The 12,726-nt window shown below is 43.2% G+C and overlaps 1 protein-coding gene across 5 annotated transcripts in view; it reads left to right on the top strand.

The window, feature by feature from the left end:
• The window catches only part of VIPAS39 (VPS33B interacting protein, apical-basolateral polarity regulator, spe-39 homolog), a 38,291-nt gene extending 30,288 nt beyond the window's left edge, over positions 1-8,003 (top strand). For all 5 annotated transcript variants that reach the window (XM_078054017.1, XM_078054018.1, XM_036084372.2 and 2 more), the window contains 8 exons: positions 1,546-1,621; positions 2,053-2,187; positions 3,026-3,067; positions 3,396-3,485; positions 4,964-5,050; positions 5,626-5,715; positions 6,127-6,231; positions 6,972-8,003. In XM_078054017.1, coding sequence (XP_077910143.1) covers positions 1,546-1,621; positions 2,053-2,187; positions 3,026-3,067; positions 3,396-3,485; positions 4,964-5,050; positions 5,626-5,715; positions 6,127-6,231; positions 6,972-6,992 — 646 coding nt within the window. In that variant the 3' untranslated portion in view covers positions 6,993-8,003. The remainder of the gene's footprint in view (positions 1-1,545; positions 1,622-2,052; positions 2,188-3,025; positions 3,068-3,395; positions 3,486-4,963; positions 5,051-5,625; positions 5,716-6,126; positions 6,232-6,971) is intronic.
• Positions 8,004-12,726: the final 4,723 nt, after the last annotated feature.

Here is a 12,726-nt window from a genome sequence, read left to right as displayed (position 1 = left end):
GGGATTATTTTTTCCTCCTCTCCCTCCCTTTTTTGGGGGTAAAATGGGATGTAATTTTTTTTATGACTTTATATATTAAAATAAAAAGGTTGGCAGCACTACCTTCCATATTATTTTCAGTGTTAACTGGTCCCCGAGACCCCAGAGCACAAGAACCACTGATTCAGTATAGGTGTTCATCCAGGATATAAGTCCCTATGAAAACCAGCCCCACATACTACTCTTCCAGTGATGAACACTCACTGCTCTTGGAAGTAGCTTATTCTAGTGCTCGCTTCGGCAGCACATATACTAAAATTGGAAGAAGGTAGCTTATTCTATTGTTGGACAACCTTCATTATCATTAAATACTTATTGAGCTGAAACTTGCTTCCTTCTCTTTCAAGACGGGCATAGAGTCTACACAGTAGGTCTTAATCCAGGTTCAGTATTCACAGTTGCTTTGGTCATTCCTCATGGGATAGGAATTCCAGGATTCACATTTAGAAATTTGTCTTTGTCTGTGCAATCCTTAATTTTAATGTTACCAGATACTGAGCTATGTCATAGTGGCCTCTGGTGAACAAAGAGAAGAGTTAGAATAGTGAAGTAACTGAAACCTATTGCTGTCTCCCTTTATCTCTTCTTAAAATTGGCTGTGGCTCACACTTACCTGGGATAGTGTAACTGAGTTTCAGAATTCTTCCGGGAGTGAGTGGAGTACGGGACTAAGGCAGCACTTTCTAAAGGAGAGATCTGTGAACTGGAAGCTTAAAATCTGGCTTCTGTTCCTGCCTTATATCTTGGTTTACTATTTATGACTTTCAGGGAAGATTCTGTTTGTCCCTCAACTTTTTCATGTGTAAAATGTAGTGTTGAAGATGGGACCCTTGATATCTGTGTAGATGTCTGCGATCTTTATCAGCCTATACACGTACCAGCATGCCTGGGAATTTAATTTTACCTTATTCCTCTGCAATAGGAAATGGCTAACAATTGTAAGCACCCCTTAAGGAGAGTTAAGCATTGACATTAAGGCAGGACAGGAGCCACAGGGCTTCACTGGGATGTAGATGATGGGCAGTCGGTTAGGCTCACTCATTCACTAAGTGACTCATTCGCCAAACATTCCAGCTCCCACAATGAGAGGTTTCTAACTCATTCCTCAGCAAAACCACTGATGACTATATATTTTGTGGACTTTCAGGATCCCTCTTCTTTTTTTTAAGATTTTATGTTTTTTAAAGTAATCTCTGCACCCAACAGAGGGCTGGAACTGACAACCCTGAGATCAAGAGTTGCATACACTACTGACTGAGCCAGCCAGGCGCCCCTCAGGATCCCTCTTGAATTGGCAAAACCTAAAATACAGAATCCCCGCCAAAGGTCTAGTCTGTTTTCTGCTTTCTCTCTCTCTCTGCCTTTCAGGGTTGCTCTAAAGGTGCACTGAGATCAGATTTGTGAAGTGCCGTGAGCCTCTTCTGCTTACGGTGGTGATTTGATTTAGTTGGGTTTGTTTCTTGTTTCGGTAGAGAAAGAGGTACTAACCTTCTGGCTCTTTACCAGTTTGCCATTTTCAGCAGAAGATTCTGCACATATTCAAGACCATTACACCCTCCTGGAACGCCAGATCATTATTGAGGTTAGACTCCTTGTCTCTACATTTTCTGCTTCAATGCTAGTGCTCAGTGCCATTCAGCATCTAGGAGACCTCTATGCTCTGCTGTATGTGTCATTTCCTGTTCTAAGAGCCTTTCATTTCCTCTTTCCATGGTAGCCCTTTCCCCTTCATTGTTCTCAGGCATCCTTTTTCTTGCTGTTAACCTGGAAGTGTTTTCTCTCCCAGAACTCCCATTTCATCCTTACTTCTCCAGTCGTCCTCCATTCAACATGGATCTATCATCATTTTATGGATTTTAAACTCCCCTGGGTTATCCTGGGCAGTTTCTTTCTTTCTCTCTTCTTTGCCTCCTTCCTAGGATAGGAAGCACAACGGCTTTAGTATTTAATGTTTCTCTCCTGCCTCTACTCTGTGGATATTGTTGTTTTTTCACTTGGTTCACTCCACCACAGGCAAATGATCGACATCTAGAATCAGCAGGACAGACTGAGATCTTTCGGAAGCACCCCCGCAAAGCTTCTATCCTCAACATGCCATTAGTGACCACGCTTTTCTACTCGTGCTTCTACCATTACACGGAGGCTGAGGTACAGGCAAAGTGTGAAAGACCTCACACTCTCTCACCACACAAGAGAAGATAATTTTAAGCCAATTATTTCAGTGTGCTCTTAACAGTGAGTGTGTGTAGTTCTTGGGGAGGTCCATCCGGAAGCTTCCCTGGCCCTCAGAAGGGGTGAGCCAAGGGGGAAAAAGAGGTTTGAAAGGGCTTATGTGGCTTCCAGTGAGCTGGCATGCTGGCATGGGATATTCGGTCTCACCAGTGCTGGTCCCTGCTCAAAGGTCCATAATTGCAAGTGGATTCACATGGTATAAAGAAGAGCAGCAGGGTGTTAAGTATTTGTGGGTACTTAAAAAAAAAATGTTTTTTTGAAGAGGTTCGAGTTTAATGATCATAGGTGGGAATGATCATAATGATCACAAGATTGGCATAAAATTGAGAAATACACCATACCTATTAATCCAGTCTTGTTTAGCCAAGTTATGATATCCAGTTAGACCTGGTGGAGTTTTTCTCTTAAATTAACTTCTGGGTTTAAATGGCTACAGAGAGAAATGTACAATGTCTACGTAGTGGAAAGAAAATGTTAGATTGGGTGGTATTTGGGAAAGTCAGTAACAGTAAAATTCCTTCTCCATGGGGCTCCTGGGTGGCTCAGTTGTTAAGGGCCTGCCTTCCGCTTGGGTCATGATGCCGGGGTCCTGGGATCGAGCCCGCATCGGGCTCCCTGCTCCGCGGGAAGCCTGCTTCTCCCTCTCCCACTCCCCCTGCTTGTGTTCCCTCTCTTGCTGTCTCGCTCTCTCTCTGTCAAATAAATAAATAAAATCTTTAAAAAAAAAAAAATTCCTTCTCCACTTTCATCCTAGGGGACGTTCAGCAGTCCAGTCAACCTGAAGAAGACATTTAAGGTAGATATAAATTGGTCAGTGTTTGGTAAAGTAGTATCAGGGTGACTGCATGGAATGGATGTTGCTTGGTCACCCTGTACAGGAAGTCCCTTGATGGTCACAGTTAAAGGTAGAAAGGAGTGAGTGTGTGGGAAGTGAGGGAAGACTTCAACGGAATGGCCTGCAGCAGTGCTGGGGCTTGGGAATGAAGAGGTTCTTGATGACTTGGGAGATTTGTGCATTTTAAGGGACAGAATCAACATCAGGGAATATTTTTGCCTATCTTTTCCAGAATTCTCCCCTGATGCATTTCTCCTCCCCCTTAATTCCCCTGGTCTCTGCTTTTTAGATCCCAGACAAACAGTATGTGCTCACGGCCCTGGCTGCCCGTGCCAAGCTTCGAGCCTGGCATGATGTCGATGCCCTCTTCACCACAAAGGTGGGTGCCTGGAGACTGTCTGGTGCCGCTGAAGCCTTGGACATACCATCGTGTTACCCCAGGCCTCGTGGGGATCTCCCATTCTAGTTACTGGTTTACATTTTTCCTCCAACTTTTTATTTTCCAAAATGTCAAACTGAAAGAAAAGTTGAGAGAATAGTATAATAAACATACTAAAAGTCTTATTTCACTAATTTATCAACATTTTTGCCATATTTGCTTTCTCTTTTTTCTTTCACTGAACCATTTGAAAATAAGTTGCAGACAACATGACACTTCTCCTTTGAATACTTAAGCATTTATTTCATTTATAACCACAATATTATTATCATTTTCAGGATATTTAACATTAATATTATGATATCATATCTATAGTCTGTATTCAGATCTGCTCTTTAGAGCTTTTTGTTTCTTTTTGTGTTTGTTTGCTGTCAGGATCCAGTCAAGGATCTTGCATTACTTTGGTTGTCACGTCTCTGTTTATGTTTTAAATATCCTTTTTAGTATAATGGATTTGAGAATTTTCTGTTTTTCCCATCTGTTAGGTTTTTGTTGTTGTTTTCTTGTTGTTTGGGTTTTTCTTTTTTTAAGATTTTATTCTTAAGTAATCTCCACACACCCAATGTGGGGCTCAAACCCACGACCCTGAGATCAAGAGTTGCATGTCCCACCTACTGAGCCCACCAGGTGCCCCCCGCCTTTTGGTGGTGGTTATTGTTGTTAGTTATTTAATTAGTTACATTGACTACCAAAGCAATACATGTCTGTGTCAAAATCAAACACTATATGAGAGCACAGACAGTCAAATTACGTGAAGTTCCTCGTCCATTGTCTACCTGCTCCTATCTCAGTCCCTTCTGCAAGGCAAATAATCTTAAAAGTTTGATGGGTAGTTTTCCAGACTTTCCCTCATGAATTTACAAATACCCTTATATGAATATAAACACAGAGGATAGGATTTTTTCTACCCAGATAAGTTCATACTACAAGTATTATAAAGTAAATTGCTTATTTCATTTAGCCATATTTCACAGACTTTTTTCTGCCTGTAGATCTAAGAACTTATTTCATAGCTTTGGCTTTTTTTTTTTTTAAGATTATTTATTTATTTATTTGACAGAGAGAGACACAGTGAGAGAGGGAACACAAGCAGGGGGAGTGGGAGAGGGAGAAGCAGGCTTCCTGCTGAGCAGGGAGCCCGATGTGGGGCTCAGTCCCAGGTCCCTGGGATCATGACCTGAGCTGAAGGCAGACGCCTAACGACTCAGCCACCCAGGCACCCCTCTTTGGCTCTTTTTCCACCCTCTTAAATTCCTTGACTTTTCTGAAAAACTCCTCTCTCTTCACTTCTCTATCTCCCACCTCCCATCCATCCATACTCATCACCATGTTATTCTAGTCTAAACATAAAATGAATGGTCACAAAATGTGTTGAGTCTGTCTTGCCTAGCTACTGCTGCCCTGTCTTCCCTTTTCAGAACTGGCTGGGCTACACTAAGAAGAGAGCACCCATTGGCTTCCATCGGGTTGTGGAAATTTTGCACAAGAATAGTGCCCCTGTCCAGGTAACGGCCCCCAAAGAGTGTTGGGTACAGGATCCTCTAGGAGACCTAACTTTTAGCCTCTTACTGGTCAGTGATGGGAGACTTGAGACCTGCTCTGGTCTTATCTTAACATAATGGTGGTAGTGGACCTTGAGATAGAAAAGGCGAAGAAGGGAAGTTCTCTTCTCCCCTTTAGAAGTAATCCCAGACTGCCCCTCTTTGAGGAGCATCTACTGTGCCCATGTGGAGCACTGACATACTATTCAAATGATACAAAAGGAGAGCTCAGTGAGAAAGGACATCAAGGAGCAATGAGCATAGCACCAGCCAGATCTAGAGCACACCTCTTGTTGGCCTGGGTATCTAGCTGTAGGGTAAGGCAGAGTGTGCTCTTCCCATCTGCCCTGGGCAAGCACGGAAGTACTGTATACAGTCACCTCATTCCCCATTGCAGAACTAGTTCTCTAGTTGATCATGGGAATGGTAGACATCAGATATGGAACTCTTGCCTTTCTCAGGAATTTTGTTGTCTTCCTTTTAGAGCTCTTTGTTTTATGGGTCTGGGAGTCATTAATCAGAAGTACCTTTTCCCATAGATACTACAAGAGTATGTTAATTTGGTGGAAGATGTGGACACAAAGTTGAACTTAGCCACCAAGTTCAAGTGCCATGATGTCGTCATTGATGTGAGTCCCTAAGAAATGAGAACCCTGAGTTAGACCCTTACTGGAGAATGGGGGATTGTGATATTCTGTCTTAGATCCTGAGGTGCTTTCAATTTCGACTTAACAGACAAAATGATCTGGCAAGAATTAGTTTGGAACGAGTTCTCCTGTATTATTTTCCCAGCCCTTTGATAACCTCTCTGCTTTTATAAATTTGTTGCACTTACGGAATTCACAGAACTGAATCCAGCCACATAAGCTCTGTAGATTTCTCTTCAATAAGAAGTTCTGTAGGTGTTTGACCCCACTGTCATCCCACTGTAGGCCGTCAGCCTCTCCTTGAACCTTGGCCCCATGTTGAGAGTGGCAGAAAGAAAAAGACCCTCGTAGAGAAGGCTGATTGGAGGTTTTATTGTGTCTGTTGGTGTATAGACTTGCCGGGACCTGAAGGATCGTCAACAGTTGCTAGCATACAGGAGTAAGGTGGATAAAGGATCTGCAGAGGAGGAGAAGATTGATGCCATTCTGAATAGCTCGGTGAGCACCTACAGCATACTCTTCAGCAGTCCCAGGAGACAGTCCTCAATAGTACCATCAAATATATATCCCCAAGGCATGGATGGGGTCACAGTTTGCTGAGTATCATGGATACAAGGATCTCTTCTGGGCCTCAGGATCTGAAGCACTGCTTTGAATAGCAGAAATTACTCCTGAGATGTGGGATGACCCAGTGGTAACCTGGGGACCTGGGGCTGAGACTTCACATAGCACCCTGGTAATCGTTAAACATAGTGGGTAGGAGGTACTAGTCCAGGGAGTATGGAAACAACTGCTACGGATTCAGAACATCCAGATGGTAGTTTCCTGGGGCCAGGTGTGACCTACCTGTTGGAAATAAGTGGGTAAAACAGATTTAGCTATTTGGGCAACAGTGGGCTCATCTCTCATAGCAGGAAATTGCTGAGCTTTTTGTTAATATGGAGCTTAGCTCCCTGTTAGATATTTTGGGACCTACCCTTGGGTTATCTAAAGCTATTGAGTCTTGGTCCTGCATAGGGCAGAACCAGAATAAATTCCCTAAATGAAGCTTATAATACACAGGATGGTGTTTGATTCATCTTCGAATAAGCAAACTCCCCCACATATTAGAAAAACAATTCTCAATTTCACTTTCCATTCTTATTCTTACTTTATCTAGCTGTTAGCCTTGTTTTATTGTATTCCCCTACCTCTCTCTAGGGGTCAGTGGAAACAGATATTGTTTGTTCTTTCTACAGCAAATTCGATGGAAGAATTAAGTGGCATTGGCTACCCTGAAACCTGCCTCATTTCTTCCTTTCCTGCCTGTGAAAGTAGAGCGTGCTCTTCAACACATCACTTGGACCCATCATCAACAGGCAGTGCCTGCCACTCTGAGGACAGAAACCAGCGTCTGGGCACAGACAGCTTCAGACTGATCTTCTGTCCAAGGATCATCGTCCAAGGTCCAAGATCTAAAGCTTTGACTCATGAGGAAGATTTTCTCCACCTGGTGCTCACATGAAGGTGGGAGTAATTTCTAGATTGGGCCCATATTGGGCAAGATCTCTCTTGGTCTGGGAAAAATGACTGCTCTAGAAAAGAAGTCATCTAGACTAAGAGGTCAGGTGTCATAGAGTGGCCACTCCATTCCTCTCAGCTAATTATGACCCTGGACTTGGTGCTGGACATTGGCAGTTCTGCTCTGAATGAAGTCAGAAAAGAACCAAAATGGCTTTCTCCCAAGGGACCTCAGGAAGGGGTGCCAGTAATAGCCACGAACTGTTGGAGGTGCCTTCACACCAGACTGCACAGAGTTCTCCACATAATGACAGAGATTGCCCAGATGTCGTGTTTCTTCAACCAGTGCCCTCTGCTGCCCCAGTCTAGCCTCTGTCCGAGACTTGTGGTTCTTCTCTCACCTGCACACCAAGGTGGCCTTGTGTGGGAGATAAGGACATCCCTGTTATCTTTTCCTCTACTTCTCCCACCCTAAACCCATAACCTTTTATGGAGCTCAGATTCAGCAGTGCTGTAGTGCTCTTCCCTTATGCACATATCTCATTATTTCACTAGGAGCTTCCAGAAGGTTCACCAGGGCTAAGCTCAGCAGCATTTCAGACGGTTAGGATATTAAGATGGAGTTTTGAGTTTCACACGTGGTTTTTAACAGGATATTCTGTAGTACTAGCCTCCTGCCCTGTACCAATATTAGCCTCTCTTCTCTGTGACTGAACTGGGTTTCCCCGACATGCCTAGACTCTATTAATAAAGCTTTTTCCTCCTTGGTGCCTTCTCTTTCCCTCCCAGTTTTGTGCAGAACAATGAAATAATTGCCCTGTCTCTTGGGACCACTAGAAACCTGCCTCAGTGACTGCATTCAGTATCTGTCAACCTAAGTCATGGAGTAACGGTGTTTATGGCAAAGTATGGCTGTGTGGTTAATGGAGCACCGAGCTGGGAGACAAAAGACCTGGCCTCTTGTCTCAGTACTACCACTGATAAGCTGTGTGGTGTTGAGTGAATCCCTTTCTCTCTGGACTCACTATCTTAACCTATCATAGGATGGTGTGTTTCTCTCAGAGCTTGTAGAATTATATGCTCCTGTGGAGTGGGTGAAGTTTTAGAGGAAAAGGAGATGTATAGAAGCACACAGCAGGGGGCGCCGGGGTGGCTCAATTGGTTAAAAGTCTGTCTTCGGCTCAGGTCATGATTTCCTGGTCCTGGGATAGAGCCAGGCATCGGCATCGCGTCGGGCTCCCTCCTCAGTGAGGAGTCTGCTTCTCTCTCCCTCTGCCCCTCCCCACTGCTCGTTCTCTCTCTTTCTCCCAAATAAATAAATAAAATCTTAAAAAAAAAAAAAACCCAGCAGGCTTTAAGGCATGTGGTTCTCAACTGGGGACAATTTTTCCCTCAGGAGACCCGTGTCAAAATCTGGAGATGCTTTGTTGCTACAACAAGTGGGCGCTACTAGCATCTAGTGCGTAGAAGCAAGAATGCTGCGAAACGTCCTACAACGTAGGACAGCCGCCCAGACTGTCAGTAATGCGAACCTGCTTTAAGGTGATCAGACTCCGTCTCTTGCTCCTCCACTTTGCAATTCCAGCTAATTTCACATCCCTCTTGCTACTGAAGAAACAGGAGTTTAATCTGCTAAATTGTGCTGAAGTTATTGCCTGATCGTCCAACAAACCATGGTGGCTTTATTACTTAGTATACCAGGATTCATTTAGAGAAGCAGAATCATTAGTATGTAGTCTGTCTATATGTAGGATTCATTACAGGGATTGGACTTTACTCAAGTATGGCTTTGGTTAAACAGTCTCTGGAAGGTTGTCTTCATACCTGGTGGTAGAGCTGGATGTCCACAGGGCAGGCAGTGGGGAAGGGAAGGTGGATAAAATGTGAGGGAAAGCAAGGACAAGATGGAGCCCGTGAGGATGGACAGGAACCCGTGTCAATTCTCACTGCCTCTAATGTTGAGGAAGTGGGTGTCCTGCAGCTGGTGGCCTTTGTCGCACAGCCGAACACAAACCTGGCTCAGGAGTGTGAGAAGCTGTAGGAGGATCCAGGGGAAATTGTAGCAATTGTGGGTCCAACTGCTGCCCCACACCAGCAGGGTTGCTAGCAGACAAAGTACCTGCCCTGACCTTGCAAGCATCAACACAAACTCGCTGTTGCTTCAACTCAGCCTTCCAGATCTTGCACAAAAGTCTCTTGTGGCTAACCAGAAATATTCAGGGAAGGGAATTCTGGGAAATGTAGTTTAGCCTAGCCAACTTGACACGTTACAAAGCCACAACCACTGGATCCGTATTTTTGCGAATGTGTTAGTGAAGGATGGGCCTAGAGTCCACACCTGTACAGGTTCACCAGGGCTGCATGGTCATGCTGAGTGGGGAGATTTTGAACTTTTTCCTTCAGAACAATAACATCACATGCAACATTAGGATTACCTACCTACTCAGTGTTGTGATCAAAGGAAGTATTTTCTCAAACTTGATAAGAACTTCCATACTCTTCACTTCAAGTGCTAAGATTGGGATTGACATAAGAGCCCTCGAATGATAGTCTACTAATCTTTGACAAAGCAGGAAAGAATATCCAATGGGAAAAAGAAAGTCTCTTTAATAAATGGTATTGGGAAAACCGGACAGTGACATGGAGAAGAATGAAACTGCACCACTTTCTTACACAATACACAAAAACAAATTTGAAATGGATGAAAGACCTAAATGTAAGACAGGAAACCATCAAAATCCCAGAGGAGAAAACAGGCAGCAACCTCTTTGACCTTGGCCGCAGTAACTTCTTACTTAATGTACCCCGTACCTCCAGAGGCAAGGGAAGCAAAAGCAAAAGTGAACTATTGGGAGCTCATCAAGATAAAAAGCTTCTGCATAGCAAAGGAAACAACAAAATCAAAAGGCAACCAATGGAATGGGAGAAGATATTTGCAAATGATATATTGGATAAAGGGTTAGTATCCTAAATCTATAAAGAACTTATCAAACTCAACACCCAAAAAACAAATAATCCAGTCAAGAAATGGGCAGAAGACATGAATAGACACTTTTCCAAAGAGGGCATCTGGATGGCTAACAGATGCATGAAAAGGTGCTCAACGTCACTCATCATCAGGGAAATACAAATCAAACCACAATGAGATACCACTTCAAGCCTGTCAGAATGGCTAAAATTAACAACTGAGGAACTAACAGGTGTTGGTGAGGCTGTGAAGAAAGGGGAAGCTTTGTGCACTGTCGGTGGGAATGCAAACTGGTACAGGCACTCTGGAAAGTAGTATGGAGTTTCCTCAAAAAGTTAAAAATAAAACTACCCTATGGCCCAGCAATTGCATACAAAAATGCTGATTCAAAGGGGGCACATGCACCCCAATGTTTATAGCAGCATTATCAACAATAGCGTAATTATGGAAAGAGCCCAAATGTCCATCAACTGATGGAATAGATAAAGATGGGTATATATGTATTTGTATTTACCCATTTGTATGGGTATAGATATACCCATCTTCTTTGTATGTGTGTGTGTACATATTTTTTTTTAAGATTTTATTTATTTATTTGACAGAGAGATAGCGAGAGCAGTAACACAAGCAGGGGGAGTGGGAGAGAGAGAAGCAGGCTTCCCACCGAGCAGGGAGCCCGACGCAGGGCTCGATCCCAGGACCTTGGGATCATGACCCGAGCCAAAGGCAGATGCTTAATGACTGAGCCACCCAGGCACCCCTAAATAAATTAGTCTTAAAAAAAAAAACACACAGAGGGCACCTGGGTGGCTCAGCAGGTTAAGCGTCTGCCTTCGGCTCAGGTCATGGCCCCGGGGATCTGGGATTGAACCCCACATCAGGCTCCAGCCTGATATACAGTGTACACACACTGTATATTTATATATATACATACACACACACATAATAGAATATTGCTCTGACCAAAAAGAATGAAATCTTGCCATTTGTAACAACGTGGATGGAACTAGAATATATTATGCTAAGCAAAGTAAGTCAGAGAAAGAAAAATCAGATGATTTCACTCGTGGAATTTAAGAAACAACAGTCATGAACATAGGGGAAGGGAAGGAAATGTAAAACAAGATAAAAACAGAAGGAGACAATCCATAAGAGGCTCTTAACTATAGAGAATGAACAGGGATGCTGGAGGGGAGGTAGGTGAGGGGATGGGCTAAATGGCTGATGGGCACTTAGAAGGGCACTTGTTGGGACGAGCACTGGGCTTGTATGTGGGAGATGAATTACTGGATCCTCCTGAAAGCAGGGCTGCACTGGATATTAACTAACTTGAATTTAAATTTAAAAAAAAACTAAAAAGAGCCCTGCTATGAAAGGGATTAGAGAAGCCGGAGACATGAAATGTCACATATTTTGTGGTTCCATTCACATGAAACATCCAGAAAAGGTAAATCTGCAGAGACAAAAAGCAGATTTGGGGTGCCAGGGGCTGAGGAGGGTGGCCGGCAAGTGGGGAGTAACTGCTTAATGGGTATAGGGTTTCCTTTCATCGGGAAATGTTTTGGAACTAGAGGTAGTGGGTATGAGTGTATTGTGAATGTACTGGATTGTTCACTTTTAAATGGCTATGTTATGTGAGTTTCACCTCAATTTTTTTTTTTTTAATTTAGAAAGTGGATTAGAGTGGTGCCTCGCTGGCTCAGTCTGTAGAAGGTGCGACTCTTGATCTCGGGGTTGTGAGTTCGAGCCCCACATGGAATGTAGAGATTACTTTCAAAAAAGTGGATTAGAGATTTGAGCTAGTTTTGATTTCTGATCTCAGTTTTGCCATTGCTATAATAAAATGGAGTTCTGAATATCACTGATTTCTTTCCCTGGCTTTATTGAAGTATAATTGTATAAAATAAAAAATAAAATAAAAATTGTATATATTTAAGGCATACAACATGATGATTTGATATATGTTGTGAAATGATTACCACAGTTCAGTTAATTAACACATCTATCATCTCATATAATTACCTTTTATGTATGTGGTGAGTACATTTAAGATCTACTCTTAGCAAATTTCAAGTATATAGTATAATTAACTATAGTCACTATGGTGTACATTAGATCCCCAGAACTTACTCATCTTATTCATCGGTATCTTGAATACAAAAGAAGGAGCTTGAAAAATAACTCCTTGACTAGTGCTGAGATCTGTATGATATTACAGTCTGGGAAAAATCTAGAAGTCTAGAACCTTCTGTTAGGAAAAGGAGGATCCCATACTTCCCTGTTTCTAGTGTTCCTAGAAGTAGTGGAAAGGGGCGCCTGGGTGGCTCAGTTGGTTGAGTGTGTGACTGTTGATTTTGGCTCAGGTCATGATCTCAGGGTCGTGAGATCAAGCCCTGTGTTGGGCTCTGCACTCAGCGGGGAATCTGCTTGAGACTCCCCCTCTCCCTCTGATCCTCCCCCCTCAAATAAATCCTCAGGGAAAATAAAAAAAACTAGTGGAAAGAATTCCTGTCCTCATGAGGCGG

Source organism: Halichoerus grypus, chromosome 8, assembly GCF_964656455.1.
Source record: "Halichoerus grypus chromosome 8, mHalGry1.hap1.1, whole genome shotgun sequence".
In the NCBI taxonomy this organism is placed as follows: Eukaryota; Metazoa; Chordata; class Mammalia; order Carnivora; family Phocidae; genus Halichoerus; species Halichoerus grypus.
Note: the sequence above shows the minus strand (reverse complement) of the source record. Positions and strands in the feature narration are given on the sequence as shown.